At 43.0% G+C, this 26079-nt stretch overlaps 1 protein-coding gene across 2 annotated transcripts; it reads right to left on the reverse strand.

The window, feature by feature from the left end:
- Nucleotides 1-306: 306 nt before the first annotated feature.
- On the reverse strand, nucleotides 307-26079 carry FAM20B (FAM20B glycosaminoglycan xylosylkinase). Of its 2 annotated transcripts, none has more exons than XM_073593374.1 (8): nucleotides 25923-26079; nucleotides 11899-12356; nucleotides 9599-9685; nucleotides 9401-9510; nucleotides 7221-7392; nucleotides 6949-7140; nucleotides 3331-3390; nucleotides 307-3209 (listed from the first exon to the last, which is right to left on the reverse strand). In XM_073593374.1, exons 2-8 carry the CDS (start codon nucleotides 12273-12275, stop codon nucleotides 2978-2980), a joined length of 1230 nt encoding a protein of 409 aa, XP_073449475.1. In that variant the 5' UTR covers nucleotides 12276-12356; nucleotides 25923-26079; the 3' UTR covers nucleotides 307-2977. The 2 variants fall into 2 exon arrangements, with proteins under 2 accessions (XP_073449475.1, XP_073449476.1); XM_073593375.1 differs by having other exon boundaries at nucleotides 25876-26074.

A 26079-nucleotide genomic window follows, 5' to 3' on the forward strand; every position in this document is an offset into this window, starting at 1 on the left:
GCACGACTTGCACATGCGCAGTAGGAAACCGTGTGAACCCAGAAGGCTTTACTATCAGGGTTTTCCCTACTTACAGTGCCGGCGCCTGCACCTGAAGCCAATTGGTGAATCAGCTCAGAGAGCAGACAATCGCTGGATCCCTGGACAGGTAGGTGTCCTTATATTAAAAGTGAGCAGCTATAGTATTGTATTTTGGTTTTTGGTTTTTTTACACAGACTGGAGCTCTGCTTTATAGCTGGAGTAGAAAACTGATAAGATGTTGGTCAACATGTAGCCAATTTATAAAATAACTGCGCAGACACCTATTGACTGCCAATAGTTTTACTCTTACGTTTTCAACCATTAGACATAATTAAAATGTAAAACAACATGTGCAGATCATCGTATCAACTGAGGGCCACAAAATAAAAAAAGAAAGTTTTTGTTTAAATTAGTGATGAAAATATTAACAGTTACAGTGCCAGACTTGTACAATCGACAATCATATACATTTTCCAAGCTCGCAATACAAAGCTTGTGTGGATAATATTGCTCTGTGCCGGCTTCTTCCTATTACAATGGTACAGTTTTAACGTGTACCTGTTATTTGGACTATCAGTCACAAGAAACCAGGGACATTATGGTGGAATGAGGTACAGTGATGTGTGTGGTTCCTAGTGAACTGTCACTGAATTACTGGCCCTAATCAGAAAATGAATGCAATCCAAGTGTATGCCAGACAGGTCCACTTTAAAATCATTTACTCCTGGTTTGTGAATAGTCCCCAAAAAACAGCTTTCATAAGTATCACTGAACTCTGCAACAAGTTATCTTGTCAGAACCATGTTCCACTGTCACAGATTTAGATACTAGAGGGGCATTTATGGGCAGTTTAAAGTGGAACTAAAACCATCAATTTAACCGCTTTCCAAAACCGTTACAATTAAGGTATGCTGTGAGTGATAACTTTCACAGTCGATTGTGCTCTCAATGGCACTGTCAAGCCATCAAATGGCTGGTGTCATAACTAATCACATGTGGAGCACCATGGCAACTGCAGATCAGAGCCTAAGGTGGCAGCTTCTTTGGCTGTAAAGAATTGAGGGGTTTAGTTCCACTTTAAGGAAGTCATCTATGGCTCCATCACTGACAGTCTGCCCAAAACAAAGGCTTCAGATAGATGCTTATTTCATTTCGGCTTGCGTCTTCGTTTTACAGAAGTCTATGCAAGTTGCAATGAAAATCGGCAAAAAGCAGTGCAAAAATCTTTTATAAAATCGCTATGACACGAGTTGCAGCAATTTGAACAGTTCCATTGCCGAAAATGGGGTGTAACTTGTCATGTGATTTGGAACTGTCAAATTGCATGACAAATCGCACCGGGGTGAACGGGGCCTTAACTCACTGATGTCATTTCTCTCAGAGCTAATGCATGCTAATTGCACGCATTCCCCGACCCGCAGACAAAACTGCTGCTCTTTAGCAGATGTGCCATTAATTCTATGTCACACATTGAAAATGGATTGTGTTTTCAGGTGCATGAAACCGCATGGTGCCACCACAAAAAAAAAAGGGGTCAGGGACCCGCATTTTTCAGCAGGTACAGCAGTCCGCTGTAATAGGCTGCTGCGCCCACTCAAAGGCAGCACACAGGATCTGCACAATCATGAACATAGCTTTATTTTAACAGCTGTGGTTTGGGCATTGGGGGAAACTGGGGTCTCAGAGCTGTGGTTCATCTTCAGCTTGCTTAAATGAGAAGTAAAGTCAAAGCCTTTTTAGGCATGTTTTTCTTGTGGGTCACAGGAGTGCACTTACTTTTGCACTCCAGTGACCCAGAATCAGCTGACAGTAGGCTAAAGCCCGTTGTCAGCTGATGTCACAGAGCTCTGGAAGGATCTGAACCAGATTGTTGGAATTCATCCAACTAGTGCTGGCTCCGGCTCTCAGCTGCACACACCCCCTCTCCAGCTTGGTGCTCCAGTGAACGCTGGAGATGCAGAGTGGAGCACAGTGACCGACAGTCACCGCTCTTTGATCAGAGCTGACCAAGAACTGAGCAATCAGTAGTCATGTGATCATTTAGTTCTCGGGCTTAGAGCCAAGGGGGGACAACTGCAGCATCACACCAATGCTGCAGCATAGAGGCGAGTACAGATTTTTTTTTTCCCTCACACCCTAAACTTCTACTTTAACATGCTGGTTGCCACGCCCAACTGAAAAATCAGTTTTAGGCACACTTTGCATCACTGCTCCCAATGGAAAAAAAAAATATTAACTTGTGGACTATGGACAAAGACTTACAGAAGTTGCAAGCAAAACGTAAGTGAATCAATAAGCTATAGGCCTCCCAAATAAAAAGAGAACTATTTGTAATAATCTGCAGCTGCCAAAAATACAAAAAAAAAAAAAATACTGGCAGTTAACAAGGTCTGCCAATGTTTTAATGCCAGTTTTTAAAAGACAAGTCCATAAATTAAAAGTTTCTTTATGATCTGGACTTAGGCAAAGCTGCAGAGGTAAAAGGGTTTACCCTGCAAAGGACAGCGAACAATTTGTACCACAAAGTTCCTGTAAAGTGTGGCACTGCCACCATGTGGCCACTGTGCAAACTGTACTGTTGTAAACCATAAACCAACACCCTCAAGATTTAAAGGTTAGACAACCTTTGAGAGAAATAAAAAGAAAAATATTACAACAAGAGAATAAATTATGAGATAAAGACAAAATTTGTCATTCTTCTCCTCCATACTTTAAAGTCCTGAGTATCACAGGCTTGCGATGTCCCTTGAGTTCTATAAAAATCATATTTAATGTCCACATCATCCAAACTATAATGTGGTATTGAGTGCTTAATTCTGCCCCTTGGCCTATTATCCCTCCAGTGTGAAAGGCCGTAGTCTCTGGGGGGTGCTGTGCTCTGCTGTGTAATGAAACATATTCACACCAGCTCAGTGTTCTTCCAAAGAATCTCGTCTCTTATAGCCAGGGCTATGGTTACACATGAGAGAGGGTCATTCGGTCTTCCACCATCACCACATCTGGGCCAAACTGGTCTAAACACTGCTGGACGGTTGATAGAATACCCTGAAGGCGGCGCTCTAGAGCTTCCAAATGAGGTTCAGCGAGGACAGGGAAAAGTGGGTCGTGACTGGTGGCCGAAAGCATAGCAGAACGTAGGGTACCATGCTTCAGGTGAGAAAGCCGATTCCATGTAGAGACACGAATACTGTCACAAGATTAGAAAAAGAAAGACAGGTGAGTTGAAAATAGAAGCACAAAAAAAACATGAAGTTATATAACTTCATTAATAATAAATAAAATGTGAAAACAAAAATCAAAACCCTTACATGCAACACTGGTACAAGGGTGCAAGAATACTGCGCTCATCTGTTGAGGGGTTCCCAAAGCTGAAAGACAGAATAATGTCATTGGTACAATGGACAACACTAAAACACACTTAAAGTAAGGTGGTTGTTCATAATAACTATTCAAGCTTAACAATGAATTAAACACTGGGAGACATAAATCAATAGGACTGGTTGCCATCAGAAATAAAGAATTTTATTACATAATCCCATGGCCATTACTGAATGACACCACATAACCCTTTCTCATACTTTCAAAGAAACTTCTACAACCTCACCTCATGGACTTAGGTCTCAAGAGATAACGAAGAACTTCAGGTGCTCGTATGACTAGACTAGATCAATGAGTATTACACCTACAGCACGATTACATTAATATGTAACCCCAGGTTAGTGGAAGTGTGTGTGTAGCTGTTTTTCCAACGTGATCACCACTAATATGGTTTGTAGATAAGGCATTATAAAATCCACAAATGTCGTAAAACAACTAGGAGGAAACCTCATGGACAAGTTTTTTTTAATTTTTTTATTGGATAGATAACATCTAACAGGCACTGATATAAACAGGTGCAAAATGTTCTAACATAAACTAATAGTAAATACATAGAAGGTGCCAATTAGAGGTAGTGGTTAACATTGAAAAGAACAAATGCAACATTCTCCATCCTGGTAAGTAGAATTTATTCAAATAAATCATTGGGTATAGAATGGGCTAATTGCCTGCAACTACATTGCATTGTATGATTTTTCCCCTCCAAAAAGATTATTTGTTTAAACAAATAAATCAATTATTGGGTATAGAATGTGTTTGGTACCTAGGATAACAAATGGCCCAAGTCAGCAGAAAAAATGATGAGCTGTCTCAACCTTATAGAGATAACATTGAGAGACCCTCTACCTACCAGTACAAACTTCATTGGGTAGATTGTATGATAACAGACAGAGAATAATATCAAATATAACACCAGCGTAATCAATAAAAATTAAATGCACTGAACGTTTTTGCATATTTCATTTCTATACATGCAACCATAGCTTGAGTTTTCTTTGTAAAGTGGAAGTGAACTGCAGCATTACATATGGTTATAAAAAGAGTCTTGTTTAGGTGGATTCATAAAAGGGCTGAAATAACTTTCCTAGAGAAATGGTTACTCCAGGGCTGGTCATATATCTGAAGTGAAAAGAACTCACCACTCCAGGTGTAACTGATACGCCCACTGGAGCACACACCTGAGTGCTGGCTAGCCCCGGCTCGTCTCCATGGTAAATCGTCAAAATAAGAATTGGCTGCATCTCACGTGGGCTCCAAGTAAAGTTTTATTGGAATATTAAAATATCCAAACTGACTAGTGTCCTCTGGTGTCATTTTAGATATTTTGATATTCCAATAAACTTTACTTGGAGTCCACGTGAGGTGCAGCCGTTTTTTTTATTTTGACCATATATCTGAAGACCTGAGCACTTGGTGATTTAGAGGATCAGAGAATAGATTAGCCGACTCTTCCTTTAGCAGTGACCCTTCACCAAAAGTGTAGCTAGCACTGAAGGGAGCCTGAAACAGCATTTTCTCCAGAAGAAGTAAGAATTTCAGACTTCCTTTTTTATTCATCCCACCAAGTGTTAACTTTATTAGCTGGTACTCCATTATTAGCCTAGTACTCCTCTCAACCACTCCACAGTACGCCAGTCAGTCTGCAGAGTACCATCTGTGACGGATTGTTACAACCATGATGCACCAAAGGGAATCATTTTTGCCTGTGGCCATCAAATTATGTAATTCTTCTCTGTGAGGGCTGGAGGAGAGTATTTAATCTGATTTATGATCAGGATTTTTATGTAGTTTTTATAGTATGTTGGTATGTTAATTATTATTTTGGGTAATGCTAGAGAAAGTGGTGTATTATTTGCACTTTGGTAGTTTGAATTTATGTTATTTTTCAATCTGTTTTATTATATGTTGTATTTTAATAGTATGGATGGCTTATTGGAGTATAGTTTTAAAATTATTTTTAATTTGGACGAATTGCTGTTATCTGTAATTTTATATTATGTCTGGTTACGTTCATTATTGTGATTTTGTGTTGAATGTAATGATCATAATCATTTCCCTTTGAGATTGATAAAGTATTCTGAATTACCATTCAAGTACATATCCATTGACTTTTTCCACATTTGTCATGTTACAGCCTTATTCGAAAATGGACTCAATTTATTATTTTCCTCATAATTCTACAAATACCCCATAATGACAACATGAAAGAAGTTTGTTTAAAATCTTTGCAAATTTATAAAAAAAAAAAAATAAATAAATCACATGTACATAACTATTCACAGCCTTTGCGCAATACTTTGTTGAAGCACCTTTGGCACCAATTACAGCCTCAGGTCTTTAGTATGATGTTACAAGCTTGGCACACCTATTTTTGGGCAGTTTCTCCCATTCTTTGCAAGACCTCTCAAGCTCCATCAGGTTGGATGGGGAGCGTCGGTGCACAGCCATTTTCAGATCTCTCCAGAGATGTTCAATTGGGTTCAAGGCTGGGCCACCCAAAGACAGGTGCCTTTTGGCAAACTCCAGGCAGGCTGTCATGTGCCTTTTACTGAGGAGTGGCTTCTATCTGGCCACTCTACCATACAGACCTGATTAATGGAGTGCTGCAGAGATGGTTGTTCTTCTGGAAGGTTCTCCTCTCTCCACAGGAGAAACACTGGAGCTCTGTCAAGTGTGATCATCGGGTTCTTGGTCACCTCCCTGAGGCCCTTCTTCCCCAATCGCTCAGTTTGGTCAGGCGGCCCGCTCTCTGAAGAGTCCTGGTGGTTCCAAACATCTTGCATGTACGGATGATGGAGGCCACTGTGCTCATTGGGACCTTCAATGCTGCAGAAATTTTTCTGTACACTTCCCCAAATCTGTGCCTCAACATCCTGTCTCGGAGGGCTACAGACAATTCTTTGGACTTCTTGGCATGCTCTGACATACACTGTTAACTGTGGAACCTTATATAGACAGGTGTGTGCCTTTCCGAATCATGGCCAATCAACTGAATTTACCACAGGTGGACTCCAATCCGAGTTTTAGAAACATCTCAAGGATGATCAGAGGAAACAGGATACACCTGAGCTCAATTATGAGTGTCATGGCAAAGGCTGTGAATACTTATGCACATGGGATTTTTTTGATTTTTAATTTTAATACATTTGCAAAGATTTCAAACTTCTTTCACATTGTCATTGTGGGGTATTGTTTGTAGAATTTTGAGGAAAATGTGAATACTTTCCAGATGCACTGTAAATGGACAAACATTTATACCTAAACATAAACCCATCTAAATTCTGCTCCAAAAAAAGTTTGAAAACATGATGCTTAGGTGTGAATTTGTTGTACTTTGTTTAGAAAACCAATAAAATCAGATTGTAATAAATAAAAATAAACAAACAGATAAATACATGAGAACTGTTCTACTTGCCCAAAGAATTGCATTTCTATCCATTCTGTAAATTTTTTTTTTTTTTAATTCCCGGATGCATTAATAGCAAAGGCTGTTACCTGTAAAAGGCAAGAAAAATTTACTATTTGCGAGCAGGTGAATGCATACTAACCTCTTAGCATTGTCCAGCAGTATGAGCATGCTAGCGCCCTCGTCATCCTGGAAACTCTCATAGTGATGACGATCTGCATTTCCAATTAGGTAGTCAAAGATGGCCGTATCAATAATGTCGAGGAGTCGGGGACCAGCATCGTAAGGTGGAGTCTTCTTCACCGCATCACAATAACTTTCATCATACTCCCATCTGATAGGAACACGTACATCAGCAACTGACGGCATCAGGAAAATATAAACAAGAGTCACTTACTAAACTCAAAGCCTTACCTTGCCAGCTTGCCCTCACGATATGTCCTGCCCCAGGGATGCCTGTGCTTCTGAAGAGGCCACACATCAGGAAGCCAAAGCGTGACAGAGCCCTCCATCACCTCCTTGTCTGCACAGGCAGGCTCAGTCTCACGGCAGTAGTAGCACTTCCCATAGAAACAGGTGTTATTTCCTATAGGGAACAGATAATCCAGTTAAACCAAACCAGCTTTTGGCCAGCCTGCAAGAGGTGAATACTTTTCAAGACAACCTGGATCCATGGGCATGTTTAAATATTTAGACTTTATAGGAGGTAAATATTTGAAGTGGCTCACATCCTATTAGCTATGCTATTAATGATCTGTTGTACCAAAATGTGGAAAGATAGGAAGAAGCTGCATTGCAGTCTATGGTGAGAGAGAATTCGCACCAAGCAAAGGCAATAGAATGCGTTGTCCTGGAGAGAGCTGCAATAGGATCATATTACATGCAGCCTGTTCATTCTAACTTTGACTAGTGCTTGGTGGGAATCTCTCCTGCTCATTTTTATACCCGTCTTGCCGACAGTTTGCCTTTGAACTTTCATTGAAGGGCTCTGCAGCATGCAGCATTTCTGTCCAGCCTTACACAAGTTCCACTGACCAGCATAGACATGTCCCATGGGCTACAGGGGGTGTCAATCACAGCTGTTGTGTTCTATGTGGTGCACACAACTTCCAGAAGGCCAGTTTCATCTAGATAAGAATAACAGCTGCAGAAGCCACAATGCCTTGTACATACTGACTCAGGAATTCCTCTGCAGCAGATGGGATGTCTCTTGAGTTGACCCAGACTGCAAACATAGGTAACAGCATCTTGTTTCATCTGGATGTGAAAGGGTCATCTGCAGAGAACCCCCTCCTTCATGTAAAAACAATGCTGAAATTAAAAATGTGTCTAGAACTGACAGTGTAGGTTGGTGTGTTTGTGTCTGCAAGCACAATGGACTTCATGTATTCCTTATTGTATTAGGCCAGTGGTTCTCAACCTGGGGGTCGATTGACGATTTGCCAGGGGTCACCGAATCCTGGGCTGTTCCTGAAGCCCGCCCCGCTCTCCCAGCCTTTTCACGGCTGCCCAGCAGGGCTGTCCCTGGAGCCTGTGGCCGCTGAGCTGGGCTGTTCCCGGAGGCCGCCCACTCAGCCTCTTCACAGCCGCCCATTCAGTTCACGGCATGGCTGGGGGGGCAGAGACTAGAGGTCAGCTGACTGGTAAAGGAAAGTGAGAGGAGCTGAAGGAGACCCTATCTCCTGATGTCGGCATTGGTGTCATTGCTACGAGACCCCACAAAGTCGGAGACACAGTGAATAACACTACCTGTGATTATAGTTGCCATTAAAAGTCCCCGCTACAGTTCTCAGATCAGCAGATGACCTTGATCAAAAGCACCTAAGTTGGCTGATCAGAACTCCCCCCAGCACTGCCACTGATCCCACCCCCCCACCAAGGAGTAAGAGAAGGAATAAAAAGAGAGAAAACATGGAAGGGAGAGGAAAAAAGAGGGGGAGGAACAAAGAAAAAAGGGAGAGAGAGAATAAGAGAAAGAACAAGAAAAACGGCTAGAGAAAGGGATGGGGGAAAAGAAAGAAAAAAAAAAAAAAAAAAAAAACAAGAAATGAGGCTAGAGAGAGATAAAGGGAAACAAAGGAGAACAAAGAGAAAGAGTGGTACATCCTAAAATGTACCATAAGGGGTTTTAATACTGTACGAGTGGAAGGGACTCAGGGAGCACTAAATATCCATGGGTTAGGGATGCAAATTACTTGTCTTGCCTTGGGTGCTGACACCCCACGGTACGAAAATAACTTTAAAGTTAGGGGTCCCCACAACTTGGGAAATTTTATCAAGGGGTCATGGCAGTATAAGGTTGAGAACCATTGTATTAATATACACCCGCATGTACACACATACATTAGTCCTGTGTACTCATTACTCACTCCAGGTATACTGACACTTGTCAAAAATATTCTGCCCCTATGATGAGCAGTTCTAAAAAAATAAATAAAATAAATATCCTATGAAGAAAAAAAAATAAGGAAAAATAAAGTGTAGAACATTTAACAACCAATTTTGTCCAAAATTTGGCAATATGCAGCGAGAATACATTATTATGCATTCATTAGAAGCATGATGATTCAATATTCCTTTAAATTGGCACTCACCTTGCTTCAGAAATGTGCTAAGCAGCTGCTCAGTAGCTACTGGTTTAATCTCTGTGATAAGGTTTACATATCGACCAATCACCAAAGGCGCTCTTCTGAAGCCAAGGATCCTAGAAGAGAGCACTAGTCAATCTCATGCCAGAGAAGGAAGCTGTGAGATACCAAAACATATAAACATTCTGGCTTCAGAGTACACACCTATCTAAATGAAAAGCAGCCACCTCGGCATTGTGACGGTCATATCCAGCATAGGGCTCCCCTTCCACTACATGATCCCGGCTGTATCTGTAACAACAAATGTACATCAGTACGAAAAAAACCCCTAAAAAATGGACTAAGAAAAACTCTGCTCCCCACAGACAGAAGATAAAAAGAATGCTTTCGCCAGGAGGTCAGTTCCACCTAGAAGTCGCTCTAATTATTTCAAAATTATTCCTATGCTACACAGTGAAATCACAAAATCTTGTTTACCTGGCATTATAACAATGCTTGGTTTACTCATACTGTGCATCTAGCAGCTTTGATTATTCGGAAGTAGCCAAAGCCTGTATAAAGTCAACACAGAAACTCCAGTGACTTGGAGGCTGCTGTGTAATTAGCTTAGCTATGATTATGATCTGTGAGAAGATTCAAGTTCGTAAAGTGAGAGGTGTTACAGGATGAAGCCATCAGTGCAAACCTCAAACGCTTCTCTCTGCCGCTGTCAATTTTCATTTCTTCCTAATACCCTTTGTTAAAGAATACTCCATTAAAAATATTACAAAGAAAAACCAAGAGGTCCTCCAAATGCATAAATAAATACAGAAAAACGCAAGCACAAAGCATTTTCAAGCACATGTCTACACAACAATTGAAAAACCAATATATTTTTTGATTCAGGTATTATATTTGGTGGCTGCAATAGGAGTGGAGCTCCCTCAACCCAATCTTGAGCAGTTTGCTTGGCCAAAAATAGGGCAGTCAAAAGACCAGAGCCAATTTGTTAACTGCAGGGACCAATGACAGCCAGAACAATGAATGATACGTTCTGATTGCCTGCTATTGCTTATTTCATTATGGTTGTTCCTAAAAGAATAATCTGGTCATCCCTTCACAATGGTCCATATCTGACCCAAGGTGTCTTCAGTTGGCAGTGCCAGAACACTTACATCATCTGTGAATGATGGACACTAAAAGGGTGAAGGGGGGATGCCTTCCTCTCAGCTATGCCCCTGCCCAAGGAAGTGAGCAATGCTAGGTAAAGGAGCAAAGCAGACAAAGAAAAATAAAACTGGTAGAGGACCATAGGCATATGGCAACAGCCCACAAAAGTCACAAGTCTGTACATTAGGGCTCCAGGACATCATTGCCAAGGGAACTGCTATAGTGCAAGGCTCTTTGTGTAGGTGGCATAAGGGTTGATTATATGCTCCAAGTTAATGCTGACAATGCAAAGTCTTCTGAGCTAGGTTCCACTGCATTCAAATGTCATGGCATTTTCACAGAGCTCTTGTTCAATAGCTCTCAGATCTTTGAAACTTAAGAGACCTGTGAAAGGCTGCTTTCAGGATTGCTAAATCCTTACCATGCTAAAGTGGTAGATGCAAGATAGAGAACGGTTGATACAGCAAGGGAGAGAGAGAAACCCATACTGGAAAACGAAGAGTCAAGTGAGGCGAAGCCTTGACAAATAAGCCTGTGCATTGAGGAAACCACCAGAACTGTAAACGTATATGTGCCATTGCTGGTCTGCCAGGCCTGAAGTCCTGGTGAAAATGGTAGCATAAAAAAAAAGTATCCAGGAGGGGTATTGGGGTGGCCAGGTGATGAAGGGACCTTACAGAAGGCAGATCTTCTATTGGCTAGGTAGGCTACAGCAAGAGGACCCAAAGAGGCACAGTTCCAGCAAACATACAACTCAGAGTTATTACCTAAAGTGAATATCTGGATCTGTGGGTCCTGTGTGACCATGTCGGCTAGTCAACTAAGAGCTGGAGTATTTCTGTCAGTGAATCACTTGATCTGGGGTCCCCTTGTGACACTGCAAAGGAGCCATGGGAGACAGACATACTCGTGTAGCTAATCCAGATTTGGATAAAATTAAGGGGCAACCCTTTAAGAACACAGAAATTTTCTTTATCTGTCATGCCTAATGAAGAAGAAAAAAAAAAATAAAAAAAAATTAGTTTGCCAATACTGTGATGTCAATAGAAAAATCAAAGTTGAACTCTACCCCATAAGTTTGCCAGTTTTTTATATTGCTGGCTGTGCTCCTAAAAGGAAGATCCTTCACCCTCACACATTATCATGGGGTCACCAACCCCTAGCAATATCTCCATAGAAAAATGTAGACCTCACTTCTAACAAAACAGCAAGTGCATATCCTGACTGTTAAAGAATGATGTCAAAAATAAGTAGACCACCGCATAGCTGACATTCATAGGGAGCAGAGCAATAATTATAATGTTAATTCTAGTAGAATACTATACTGCACTAGCAACCCTTGCCTAGTCTCTCACCTTTTTGGTTTGAAGACCACCTTCTGTCCACCCTCCAGGACTAACAAGGCTTTGAGCTGCGTACCTTTGTAGCCCACGTCAGCTCTTATGATCTTCTTTGTAGCCATAGCATGTAGAACTGCTCCCATTTCTGGGGTATCTTCAGGATACACCTCTCTAGGCACCACCCATTGAGATGCTATTTCCCATGGGGATTGTAGCGTATGCTCAAGCCGGGAGTCCATAGTCAGCCTTAAGCTGGACATCATGCGCTGGAAGGAAAGCTGATCCTGCCTCTGTGCAGCTGAGGTCTCCAATCTGTCCAGCAATAGAAGTTTAGTGAGGACCAGAATCACCAGTAGCAAAGCCAGCACCACAACCCGCTGTTTCAGCTTCATGATGACCCAGGGCGTGGGTTACCACTGATGATGGGTAACGTTATACAGACATGGCAAAACTGTGCTTGATTCCTCTGGAACCTGTAGAGAAAAATCACAAATAAAAGGTTTACAGGCATTTCATTTAAAGTAATATGTGAAGTGATATACAAAAGGAGTATTTGAAATGTTATTCTAGATTTCTTCATTAAGCGTCAACATATTTTTCAGTGCTGTCACCAGACCAGTATCTTGTTCAAAGGGACCTTACAGTATAACGTAACTTAATATAGGTGAAAGGCAATTCAACTATCATTAGAAACCAACAGCTTACCTTTCTTTATCTACCCTGTGGAGAGAGAAATACATAGGCTGTCACTGCTAAAATAATGCTTCTGGAAATACTAACTGCCTTGCTGTCATCCTGATCCCCAAAAAAATGATATGTTTTCATTCACCGTTCAAGAGCAAGGATGAAGCTTAGAACTTCACTGGCTGCATACCTGCTTGAAAAAACTCAAAAAGCACAAGTCGTGGGACAAGACGACAACTAGTATTTACAGAAGGAGGTCAGTAATGGCAGCCTATGCATTTATCCTAGCCAAGGTCTTCTTTAAATAGGTCTATATATAATTATGTCCTTGACTGCTGAAAGGGTTCAGATTTCCAACTAAATTATGGACCTTGATGGCACCCCTTGATAGTGGGGATGCTTGGCATATACTGTATATATTTATATCATAAACTCTATTGTAAAATGTAAAAGGGTAATTTTGAAATATGAGGATTTGTTGATATTCTGTATTTTTACTTTTTTATTGTTTGAAATACAGATTTAGAACCATTGCCATTTTAGACATTTGTACAGGCCATATAAACTACATCCATCAGCGACTATTTGTCCATAATAGCCCTTAAGCACAAAGAAAATCTGTAAAACGCATTGACCTGTGGATGTGATATTATGCGTTGGAGTTTGAAATGTCTTATATTGTACATATTTGAATATCTTTGTTAAACTTTTTAAACTTAAGTGGTTCTAAAGGCTGAAGTTTTTTTTTACCTTAATGGATTCTTTGCATTAAGATAAAAGATCTTCAGTTTTCAGATTCCCCCCACAGCCCCTCTTATACTTACCTGAGCTGATCTCGATCCAGCGACATGCACAAGAGCAGAGTCTCTTTCCACTCTATCACTCCATTGGTTCAGACACAGCAGGAGACATTGGCTCCTGCTGCTGTCAATCACAGCCAGTAAGGAGGGAACAGTGGGCAGGGCCAAGCCACTCCGTCTCTCTTATTGATGCACAAGTGCCTCCATAGCATTCCCCCCTGCCTTCTAAGTTGGCACTTGCCGGGGGGGGGGCCAGGAGTTCCAACAGGGGAAACGCGAAGAGGAGAATCAAGGATGCGTTGAGTAAAACCATTGCACAGAGCAGGAAAGTATAACATGTTTAGTATTTTTTTTTTTTTCAAAAAGAAAATCTGAACATTTATAATCACTTTAATACTAATAAAATCTATTTTTTTCTCCTTTGTGGTATACAGTTTTTATTCATCAGGGTCACAAACTAGTGTCACCATGGGAAAGTTTCCCCTCTTTTCCCTGTGTTGGGGTCAACCCAGAATTTGGGATTTTCTTTCACTCTCACTTTTGGTGATAACTGTAAACAGGACAAAAAGAGTACATCTCCCCAACAGGGACACCAATAGCAATAAAAACCGACAGGTGTTCTAATCCCTCTCCACTCTATCCAACACAAAAAAAAAAAAGAAAATAACATAGGTCTGCCTTTACCTTTAGTTATACTTTAATGTCCTTGTAAAAGTTTTGGGGATTATAGCACCCAGGAAATAAACAACTGAGAGAGTCTGTGCCCACCCCGTTACATATGAATATACAAGCCAGCTGAAAGGTCAGTGCACCAGAGATCTTTTATACTGTATAGAATGAGGAACAGCAAAAACCTTTTTACAGTTTAGATCCAGTAGAAAGAATTTGTTCCCATCAACGGGCTATTAGCTGACAATCAATTGAATGTCCTTGTTGTGCTGAACAGAAATATATTTCTCCTTCTTTGACCATTGATCTGTTACAGAGATGTAAGTATGAGAACAAAAAACAGAGCCTGCTGCTGCTATTTGGGGTTGGTCACGCTATCCCTATAAACTGGTATTCTTACATTTCGCATTTCTTTTATATCATCATGCCTTTTTACTTAAAAAAATGCATTATAACCAAAGAAAAGAGAAGGGGAAAAAAGGATAAAAATCAGTTGCATCTAGGAAAGTATTGATTGCATTAGAGTCAATGCTGGACAAGTCCTAGCAAGCATGTACATAATAACCCTATAAACCTGCTCAATGAGGGGGACCCAGAGGATCAACACTCCCAGATGTTTTGCTTTCCCTTTGGACTGCAGTCACTAATTGGGAATGGTAAGAAACCAATTGCTCCTTTTATAGTTATGCCTATGTTCCATTGTGACAGATAATGCCAGGGTCACGTTAAAGGTGCAAACTCTTAGGATCACCCAGTTCCTTGTTTTCCTACCAAGTCATTTAATGATCTGGTCAATGTATGCAGGTTGGGACTTGTGACTTTACCAGCTGCATGTTTGCTCCAAGTCAAGACAGTACACATGAAGCACAAGTTTGCTTAAAGTGATAGTAAAGCTTTATTTTCTCAAAATAATACCCATGACATACTTACCTACTCTGTGCAATGGTTTTGCACAGAGCATCCCAGAAGAACCTTCTCTTCTGGGGTATCCCACTGGAGATCTTAGCTCCTTGTCTTCTCTGGGTGCTCCCAAAGCAAACCACTTGCTAAAGGGGGCACTTGTAAAGGCTTGATCCCGAGCCGGGTTGTATGTGTCTATAGATGCGCACAGCACAGCCCAAAAGGCAGCTGACTTTTTATGAAATTTAAGGAAATACCTCTCCATCCCTGATTAAGTAGATTTTATCTTTATATTTTTTCTGGAGGTGGTCCGTGGCATCTAGGATGACTGTTATATTTACCCTACAATGTATTATCTTGATGCAGTGGTCATATACTTATTATACAATGTATCATTTATTGTTGCCAGTTTTTTACATACAAAGTTTGTTACATGTTGTGATTATAGACACAAAATGGATTTTTCTAATATGTTATATAATCATTATTTAGCAATAAACATTGTGTTTTTATATGGACTGTGTTTCTGTTGCCGCACATACCTCATATAAAGTCCCATTTATCTATTTTTGTTTCTTCTGGTTAATGTATAGGTCACATACACCGTGAGAGGATGGAGATGAAGGGATTAATGTACAGATGTGCAGGATAAGGAAGGTGAAGAGGTTAAATATACAAAAGTCAAACACAGAAGCCATATAGGGCTGAGATATTTGGGGGGGGGGGTTTAAAATGATCTCCCAACCTTGGAATACACTGATAAATAATGATTCATTCATTCCTCTTTCCCATGTTGCAAGAGGGACGGACGGCTCTGCAATGTAAACACTGCACTGTTTACATTTGACATTTCTGTGATTTGTCATCACATGGTACAGAGCCTCTCTGACTGGCTCAGTACACTTTGTCTGTGAACAGAGCCATCTGATGACAACTCAGATTACAGCCATTAAGGAGAGCATTGGCTACCTGAGAGTGGGATGATTTTATGAACAGTGAAGTGGTGGACACTCATTTCTTATCATCCAATTTTAAGCTCTGATCTCTCACACCTTCTGAATATGAAGAAATGGTGTCACCCCTGCATGAAATTAGATTGTCAGTGAACCCACATCCCTAGTGAAATAGAAAAAGTCACTCAAAAAGAGTGTGGATCCTCAGATAGGACTTTGAATTGGGTCACTGGCACTTAGTATTAGTACAAAGGTAGAAAAAGATACTCATTAAAAATATATTTATTGTAGAAAAATATAAAATTGATAGCTATAACATACAGTGGGGACGGAAAGTATTCAGACCCCCTTAAATTTTTCACTCTTTGTTATATTGCAGCTATTTGCTAAAATCATTTAAGTTCATTTTTTGTCCTCACTAATGTACACACAGCACTCCATATTGATAGAAAAACACAGAATTGTTGACATTTTTGCAGATTTATTAAAAAAGAAAAACTGAAATATCACATGGTCCTAAGTATTCAAACCCTTTGCTGTGACACTCATATATTTAACTTAGGTGCTGTCCATTTCTTCTGATCATCCTTGAGATGGTTCTACACCTTCATTTGAGTCCAGCTGTGTTTGATTATACTGATTGGACTTGATTAGGAAAGCCACACACCTGTCTATATAAGACCTTACAGCTCACAGTGCATGTCAGAGCAAATGAGAATCATGAGGTCAAAGGAACTGCCTGAAGAGCTCAGAGGCAGAATTGTGGCAAGGCACAGATCTGGCCAAGGTTACAAAAAAAAATTCTGCTGCACTTAAGGTTCCTAAGAGCACAGTGGCCTCCATAATCCTTAAATGGAAGACGTTTGGGACGTCCAGAACCCTTCCTAGAGTTGGCCGTCCGGCCAAACTGAGCTATCGGGGGAGAAGAGCCTTGGTGAGAGAGGTAAAGAAGAACCCAAAGATCACTGTGGCTGAGCTCCAGAGATGCAGTCGGGAGATGGGAGAAAGTTGTAGAAAGTCAACCATCACTGCAACTCTCCACCAGTCGGGGCTTTATGGCAGAGTGGCCCGACGGAAGCCTCTCCTCAGTGCAAGACACATGAAAGCCCACATGGAGTTTGCTAAAAAAAAAAAAACACCTGAAGGACTCCAAGATGATGAGAAATAAGATCCTCTGGTCTGATGAGACCAAGATAAAACTTTTTGGCCTTAAGTCTAAGCGGTATGTGTGGAGAAAACCAGGCACTGCTCATCACCTGTCCAATACAATCCCAACAGTGAAGCATGGTGGTGGCAGCATCATGTTGTGGGGGTGTTTTTCAGCTGCAGGGACAGGACGACTGGTTGCAATTGAGGGCAAGATGAATGCAGCCAAGTACAGGGATATCCTGGACAAAAACCTTCTCCAGAGTGCTCAGGGCCTCAGACTGGGCCAAAGGTTTACCTTTCAGCAAGACAATGACCCTAAGCACACCGCTAAAATAACCAAGGAGTGGCTTCACAACTCCGTAACTGTTCTTGAATGGCCCAGCCAGAACCCTGACTTAAACCCAATTGAGCATCTCTGGAGAGACCTAAAAATGGCTGTCCACCAACATTTACCATCCAACCTGAAAGAACTGGAGAGGATCTGCAAGGAGGAATGGCAGAGGATCCCTCAATCCAGGTGTGAAAAACTTGTTGCATCTTTCCCAAAAAGACTCAGCAAAGGGTCTGAATACTTAGGACCACGTGATATTACAGTTTTTCTTTTTTAATAAATCTGCAAAAAAGTCAACAGTTCTAGGTTTTTCTGTCAATATGGGGTGCTGTGTGTACATTAATGAGGAAATAAATGAACTTAAATGATTTTAGCAAATGGCTGCAATATAACAAAGAGTGAAAAATTTAAGGGGGTCTGAATACTTTCCGTCCCCACTGTATACCAGATTTAACATCTAAAATGGATGCACATTGAAGGATGTTGGATTTGATTGTAAGACATTAAACAATTCTATTGAAAAAATGGTAATACACAATAGAAATAACCCAACGTTTCAAGGTATTTGAAGGTAAACCTCTTCTTCAGGGAGGGTAGGTTTGGTCACGACGAAGTTTACGTCTATAGTTAGAGTAGAATAAAGAGAGAGAAGGACATTTATAAAACATATACAGTACAATAAGAAGTTATTGTATTTTCAGCAAGCATAACCTTGTTGATAAAGTGCATAATAATTATATTGTACAATAACATCTATGTTCCATCTAGGAGAGATGGAAGGGAAAGGGACCAGGAGGCAAGGAAGGGCCCCCAAAGATAGATACTCAGTCCCCAAGGTGGACAGTGATCCCCAGCAGCCTCAACACTTCCACAAGGGGCACCCCCAGCAGTACACGTCCTCACTTTGTAAAGGTAAGCCAGGACCAATTCCAAGGAAATGGTGTGTCTATCTTTAGGGGCCCTTCCTTGCCTCCTGGTCCCTTTCCCTCTTCCTTCCATCTCTCCTTGTCCCTTCTGTTCCCTGGCCTCTGTGGAGCTGTGGCTGACCGATCTCCCACTGGATGCTGTGGATGCTTTGGAGAGTCTACTTGTAACATACATGGTCAGTACAATATGATTACTATGAACTTTATCAACAAGATTATGCTTGCTGAAAATACAATAACTTCTTATTGTACTGTATATATGTTTATAAATGTTGTCCTTCTCTCTTTATTCTACTCTAACTATAGACGGAAACTTCGTCGTGACCAAACCTACTACCCCTGAATACATCAAAAACGTTGGGTTATTTCTATTGTGTATTACCATTTTTTCAATAGAATTGGTTAATGTCTCATGTTCAAATCCAACATCCTTCAATGTGCATTCATCTTAGATGTTAAATCTGGTATATGTTATAGCTATCATAAATATATTTTTAATGAATATCTTTTTTTACCTTTGTACTAATACCAAGTGCCAGTGAACCAATTCAAAGTCCCCATTAGAGGATCCACACTCTTTTTGAGTGACTTTTTCTAGCTCACACCTTCTGGAGCAGCTTGTAGGAGAGGGAACTCTCTCCACCTGAAAACCCTTAGAACAGCGGACTCCAGAGGGTGATGTCATAGCTCTCTATGGAGTAGATTTCTGTTGTCGGCCTTCAGCATTAGACAGCGGAGCTGGGGTTTTGCGGTCAAGCGACTGCATACTAAATAAAAAAAAAAAAAAAAAAAAAAATGCTAAGGAGTATTCATGTGTGATTTGTTATAAAAATACATGCAGGGCCATGAAGAGGAGGATAAATTTAAATGCCGATTATTATTACTAGCCTGTCCTACTTTATTAAATTAATGAAATGCCACTAAAGCATTATTTACACCTAAACTGAGCAGACATCACCAAAACGTAACTGCAGGACAACAATATATTTCTGTGTAGTGCCGCGTACACACGGTCGGACTTTCCGGCATACTTGGTCCGGCGGACCAGAGTGTGCCGGACAATCCGCCCGTGTGTGGGCGGCGGCGGACTTTTCCGGCGGACTTCTTCCCAAAAGCCCGCCGGACCTAGATTTTAAACATGTTTGAAATCTTTCCGTCGGACTCAGTTTCGGGCGGAAAGTCCGCTCGTGTGTGTGCTGGTCCGACGGAAAGCCCGCTCGTGTGTAGGCTGGTCCGACAGACCAAATACGACACGAGGGGATGGTATTGCATCTCGCGCTCGCTGCAATAGGAAAAACAAATCTTCCTATTGCGGCGAGCGCGGGGCATACCAGGCCCTTAGGTCTGGTATGGATTATAAAGGGGAACCCCGCTACGCCGAAAAAGCGGCGTGGGGTCCCCCTAAAATCCATACCAGACCCCGATCCGAGCACGCAGCCTGGCCGGTCAGGAAAGGGGGTGGGGACGAGCGAGCGCCCCCCCCCCTCCTGAACCGTACCAGGCCGCATGCCCTCAACATGGGGGGTGGGTGCTTTGGGGGAGGGGGGCGCCCTGCGCCCCCCCCCCCCCCAAAGCACCTTGTCCCCATGTTGATGAGGACAAGGGCCTCTTCCCGACAACCCTGGCCGTTGGTTGTCGGGGTCTGCGGGCGGGGGCTTATCGGAATCTGGGAGCCCCCTTTAATAAGGGGGCCCCCAGATCCCGGCCCCCCACCCTATGTAAATGAGTATGGGGTACATGGTACCCCTACCCATTTACCTGGGAAAAAAGTGTAAGTAATAAAACACACCACACAGGTTTTTAAAATATTTTATTAAACAGCTCCGGGGGGGGGGGGTCTTCTTCCGGCTTCGGGGGTCCCTCCGCTTCATCTTCTCCCGGCGTCCGGTTGGTTCTTCTCCGCTCTCCGGCCTCTTCTCCCGGTGTCGCAGGTCTTCGGCCGGCCCCTCCGCTCTCTTCATGTAGCTCTATTGCGAGCGGAGGTCCGGACTTCTGGGCTTCTTGGCTTCTTGGCTTCTTGGCTTCTCTTCTCTTCTCTTCCCCCAGATGTTGACACGACGCTCTCTCCGGCTGGACTGGTCTCTGAGGGCTGCGTTGTGACTTATATAGGCGGAGACCCCGCCCCCATATGATGTCACAGTCCCTGGGCATGCTGGGACTGTGACGTTTTAGGGGGCGTGGTCGACCACGCCCCCTAAAACGTCACAGTCCCAGCATGCCCAGGGACTGTGACATCATATGGGGGCGGGGTCTCCGCCTATATAAGTCACAACGCAGCCCTCAGAGACCAGTCCAGCCGGAGAGAGCGTCGTGTCAACATCTGGGGGAAGAGAAGAGAAGAGAAGCCAAGAAGCCCAGAAGCCCAGAAGTCCGGACCTCCGCTCGCAATAGAGCTACATGAAGAGAGCGGAGGGGCCGGCCGAAGACCTGCGACACCGGGAGAAGAGGCCGGAGAGCGGAGAAGAACCAACCGGACGCCGGGAGAAGATGAAGCGGAGGGACCCCCGAAGCCGGAAGAAGACCCCCCCCCCCGGAGCTGTTTAATAAAATATTTTAAAAACCTGTGTGGTGTGTTTTATTACTTACACTTTTTTCCTAGGTAAATGGGTAGGGGTACCATGTACCCCATACTCATTTACATAGGGTGGGGGGCCGGGATCTGGGGGCCCCCTTATTAAAGGGGGCTCCCAGATTCCGATAAGCCCCCGCCCGCAGACCCCGACAACCAACGGCCAGGGTTGTCGGGAAGAGGCCCTTGTCCTCATCAACATGGGGACAAGGTGCTTTGGGGGGGGGGGCGCAGGGCGCCCCCCTCCCCCAAAGCACCCACCCCCCATGTTGAGGGCATGCGGCCTGGTACGGTTCAGGAGGGGGGGGGGCGCTCGCTCGTCCCCACCCCCTTTCCTGACCGGCCAGGCTGCGTGCTCGGATCGGGGTCTGGTATGGATTTTAGGGGGGACCCCACGCCGTTTTTTCGGCGTAGCGGGGTTCCCCTTTATAATCCATACCAGACCTAAGGGCCTGGTATGCCCCGCGACGGGGCTCGCAAGGTGTCAATCTAGCCGATAAAAGCGGCAAGATTGACATCCTTTTCTAGTCCCGTCGCACCTGAGTCACGTTCAAAATGAACGGACTTGTCCGTGTGTGGGCAAGTCCGTTCATTCTGAAAGTCCGCCGGAACTCCGGCGAAAGTCCGTCGGAAAGACGGGCGGACTTAGCCCGCCGGAAAATCCCGGCGTGTGTGGGCAAGTCCGTTCGTTTTAAAGTCCGGCGCACCTGGCGGACAAAGTCCGTCGGAAAGTGTGCCGGACCAAGTAGGATAGAAAGTCCGCTCGTGTGTACGCGGCATAAGAGCACCTAGTCTTCATTAACGCCTCATGCCTAAGAACAATCACAAAAAAATAAAATAAGACCTCATTTACATGGATACGGAGGCCCGTACACTGAATAGGTTGTGTGTTTATGTGGCTTAAGGGAAGGTACTGGGTGCAAGCAGCCCATGTAAGTGTATGGGGAAGCAGTGACGGCACTGACAGGGGCGCTCATCCTAATCTGACAGGCATGTGGGAGAGCGCCCCTGAATGCACACTGTCTGCACAGTCTGCCCATTCAGTAAATGTGCCAGCATAGTGATAGGCTTTAGAGAAGAAGTGACATATTTATTTTTATTTATTTTAAATCTTTATTAACTCCATTTGCATATTATTATTATACAGGATTTATCTAGCGGCGACAGTTTACGCATCGCTTTTATAGCATTTGGTTCTGTCCTGAACCTTGGCTTTCTTGTGCATTAAAAGCAAGTTTGAACTTCTGATTGTGATGTAGCTCTACCCCAGGCTAAAGCCCAAATTATGGGTGTTCCTATGGGGGAAATACAGCCAGTATTATAACTACCCCCCTCATTTTATAGTTTCACAATGTGAACAGCCCAACAACACTGATTTTTAACTCACAAATGTAATGGTAAACAATCTGTCCATACTGCAGGGCTGTGTGATCTATCTGCTGGCTTCTAGAAAACATACACTGCACTGACAGACCTTTAGCTTGTTTTGTGAATGGAGCTTACCCTGGTGTGCTGAATGGCTATGCTCATCTCGAGCGTGTCTGCCCTTGTTATATATTCATCTTCTTACCAGCAGCAGAGTCAGAAAGGAGTTGGGAGAGCGAGACGAGCTGTCTGGCAACATTGCCAGCAAGAAGACAAATACATAGCAAGCAGGACGAGTTGGAACAGAACCAGGTGCTATGTGCTGTACAAAGCGGTATTAAACCCAAAAGCAAATATTATATTGCAGCTTACCAATTCTAAGATGTGATGGTTGCATTTGTTTTCTTTTTTAAACTCTTCTATTTTCATCTGGTGATCCAGCCAGCAAGTCTGTTTTTCAAAATCAGTTTATATGAATTAGACAAACCATCTAGCTTTGGCAGGGGTGCTTAAAATGATCAGTTTTTAATTAATTATGAAAAACCTTTATCCCAAAAGGAAAAAACAGTTTGCTGTAACTGAATATAAAGTGTTAGCTAGAGTTTGGCTTCAGTTTGTTAGTGTATTTAAATCTACTAATACATTTAACACCACCTGCCCCTCCAGACTGACAATGCTGCTGTCCTCCCTGTGCTCATTCCTGCAGAGTGGGGACACGCTAATGTAGAAGTTGTCTTACTGGCCAGATCACCAGGTGAAAACAGAGGGAAGAAAGCCTAAAAAAGTAAACCTAATGCAGCCATCACATCTAATGTTTTGTAAGCTGCAATATATTCCATTTTACTAAAAATGTCAACACAGTAGTGATACTTCTTTAATACTGAGTTGTCACATCGAGGTGTGCAGTGTGTGTCCCTTGTGTGTGCTGGAAGTGCTGTCACTGGGAGTTCCAGCTCACAGTTTACGATTGGGAAAAAGAGTGGCAGCCAATTACAGTGCTCACATGACTGGAAGCTTATTAACCTCTTCATGACAGTGCTATAGCTGAAGGATGGTTACAGTGCAGTCACACATTCCCGGGAGGGCGTCCATCCACTTCATCCCGTGATCATGCTTCCTGGGCACCCCTGTGGCGTGCATTGGCAGGGATCTGTGATCGCTGTGTCCTTTAGACACAGCTGATCACAGATCGGAGAAAAGAGCCAATCACAGCAGCTCTTTACCCTGTGACCAGCTGTGTCCAAAGCTGATCACAGTGTAAACAGGATTTGCTAGTTATCAGCAGTCCTTTCCTCACTGACAGCGCATGAAGAGAGGAGAGCCAGTAAGCGGTAATCCACAACGGGGACATCTACATTGATCAGGACTCTGATCATCAGTGTCCTCATTACCAGTGCAGCCCCAACAGTGCCTGCCAGTCAGTGCTGCCTCAAAATTTTTTATTTACAAAAAACTTTAGAACAGAAAATAAGAAAACTTTGGGGTTTTTGGTTTTGGTTGTTTAGCAAGAAAAACAAAAAAAACTCAGTGGCGATTAAATACCACCAAAAGAAAGCTCTGTCACAAAAAAAATGATAAAAATGTAGTTTGGGTACAGTGTTGCACAACCGTGCAATTTTCAAAACGGAATGTAAACAAACAGATCCCAGTTCTGACAAGGGAGTTCAGAGTGATCGTCTGTTCCTAGTAATTAGGAACAGCGATCTCTCTGTACTCCCAGTCAGTCCCCTCCCCCTCCCAGTTAGAAACACCTCCCAGGGAACACATTTAACCCCTTGATCGCCCCCCAGTGTTAACCCCTTCCCTGTCAGTGACATTTATACAGTAATCAGTGCATTTTTATAGCACTGGTCACTGTATAAATGTCACTGGTCCCAAAAGAGTGTGAAAAGCGTCCAATCTGTCCACCGCAATGTCGCAGCCCCACCAAAAAATAAAAAATAAAATTATATAATAATAATAAATAAATAAAAATGCCATAAATGTATTCCTATTTTATAGACGCTATAACTTTTGCGCAAACCAATCAATATACGCTTATTGTGATTGTTTTTTTTACCAAAAATACGTAGAATACATATCAGCCTAAACTGATGAAGAAATTTGGTTTGTTTTTTTTACATTTGTTTTTTTTTTTTGGATATTTATAACAAAAAGTAAAAAATATTGTTTTTTCAAAATTGTTGGCCTTTTTGCTTTGTTTATAGCGCAAAACAAACACAGAGGTGATCATACACCACCAAAAGAAAGCTCTATTTGTGTGAAAAAAAGGACATCAGTTTTGTTTGGGTACAGCGTTGCACGACCGTGCAATTGTCAGTTAAAGCGACGCAGTGCCGAATCGCAAATGGCCTGGTCATTGAGGGGGCAAATCTTCTGGTCCTTAAGTGGTTAAAGTGGGACTAAAGGGAGTTATACTCACTTTTACTCCAAAGGTCCCCATCCCTCACTGGCATCTTCCTGTGTACCGGTTATTATTATATAGGATTTATATAGTGCCAACAGTTTATGCAGTGCTTTACAATAAAAAGAGACAGAACAGTTACAATACAAGGAGGGTTAAGCCTAGGGTTGCCACCTCATCCCTTTAAAACCAAAACACATGAATTACTTCGGAGGATAATTTAATGCAGATAATGCACCAAGTTTAATTACCATCTTAATCAGCCACAGATCCTGTGTAATTCATGTGTTGGGGTTTTAAGGGATGAGACGGCCACTCTAGTTAAGAGGGCCCCGCTCATAAGAGCTTACAATCTAGGTTTTTGGTAATCTTCATTGAGTAGAGAACACACAGGAGGCAGTCATCAGAGCACACAGGAACGGCCGGTGTCTTGTTGAATACTGTTTCCCATCCGATAGTGTCCGCCCTGTACTGCGCAGGCGCATTACAGAGGACAAACGAGAGCCGAAAGTCTCCGAAGTTCAACAGCTGATCGTCAGCTGTACACGGCGCCTGCGCTTTTATTCTTACCCTGTGTCCAGGTTCATTCCCTACTATCCAAGTGGACATAGAGTAAGAATAAATAGATGCTGAGCGCAGCGTGGCGAGCGGCCCTCTTACACAGCCATCACTAATAAGTGCCCAAGCGCCGTGTACAGCTGATGGTCAGCTGATCAACTTCAGACACTTTCGGCATCTCCTTCTCCTCCGTACTGTACGGGGCGGACACTATCTGATAGGAGGACAGTTCTTGTCAGAACACCGGCGCTGTAAGCGGAGCCACGCATGCACAGCTCAGTGTACAGGTTGGGAACACTCAGAGCAGACAGGTAGGTGCATCCTTCTGCAGAAGAGACGTCGCCTGCTTGCAGCAAATAACAGCCCAAGGGATGGAACAGACAATAAACTTTCCTGGAGCCTTCCTGTCAGCTGTCATGTGATTGGTGCTCTGCCCTCTCCCAACCAATCATAATTCTATCAATATTTAGGAATAGCCCGCCCTCAGTAATGGTGACCTCTGACATTCGCCTCTCACCATTCAGGGTCAGGCTCTTCTCAATCAGGTCCTACATCTGCTATGCCTCCTATAGGATGAGGAGCCCAGCACTGTGAGGGTCCTCTCTCTTTGGTAATGCCCCTCCATGGTCTGAGGTGAGGCTGCTGCAGTGTCTCTCTACATCTCACCTATTCCATATCACATACCTCACATGTCTCCGTCTGTGTCATGTCACCTCAGTAAATAAAATCACCTCTCTGGTTCTGTCCTTCTTCCTCCGCTGTGTCTTAGTGGGGCGGACGCTTCCCCCTTCCTCTTCTTCTCCCCTCCATGTCCGGGTGGTTTAGCCTGTTGCCGGATCACTTCCGGCTCTGGGGACGCATGCACACGTAGCACGACAGGTATGCGCG

Source organism: Aquarana catesbeiana, linkage group LG07 (assembly GCF_042186555.1).
Source record: "Aquarana catesbeiana isolate 2022-GZ linkage group LG07, ASM4218655v1, whole genome shotgun sequence".
Taxonomy (NCBI): domain Eukaryota; kingdom Metazoa; phylum Chordata; class Amphibia; order Anura; family Ranidae; genus Aquarana; species Aquarana catesbeiana.

Excerpts from the sequence above, each read along its gene's own strand:
- FAM20B (XM_073593374.1), bottom strand. The coding sequence starts at position 12,275 with ATGAAGCTGAAACAGCGGGTTGTGGTGCTGGCTTTGCTACTGGTGATT. Across the intron at positions 7,393-9,400 it reads TAGCACATTTCTGAAGCAAG|GAAATAACACCTGTTTCTAT; the intron begins GTGAGTGCCAAT and ends TGTTCCCTATAG. Across the intron at positions 3,391-6,948 it reads CTGCTGGACAATGCTAAGAG|CTTTGGGAACCCCTCAACAG; the intron begins GTTAGTATGCAT and ends TCTGTCTTTCAG.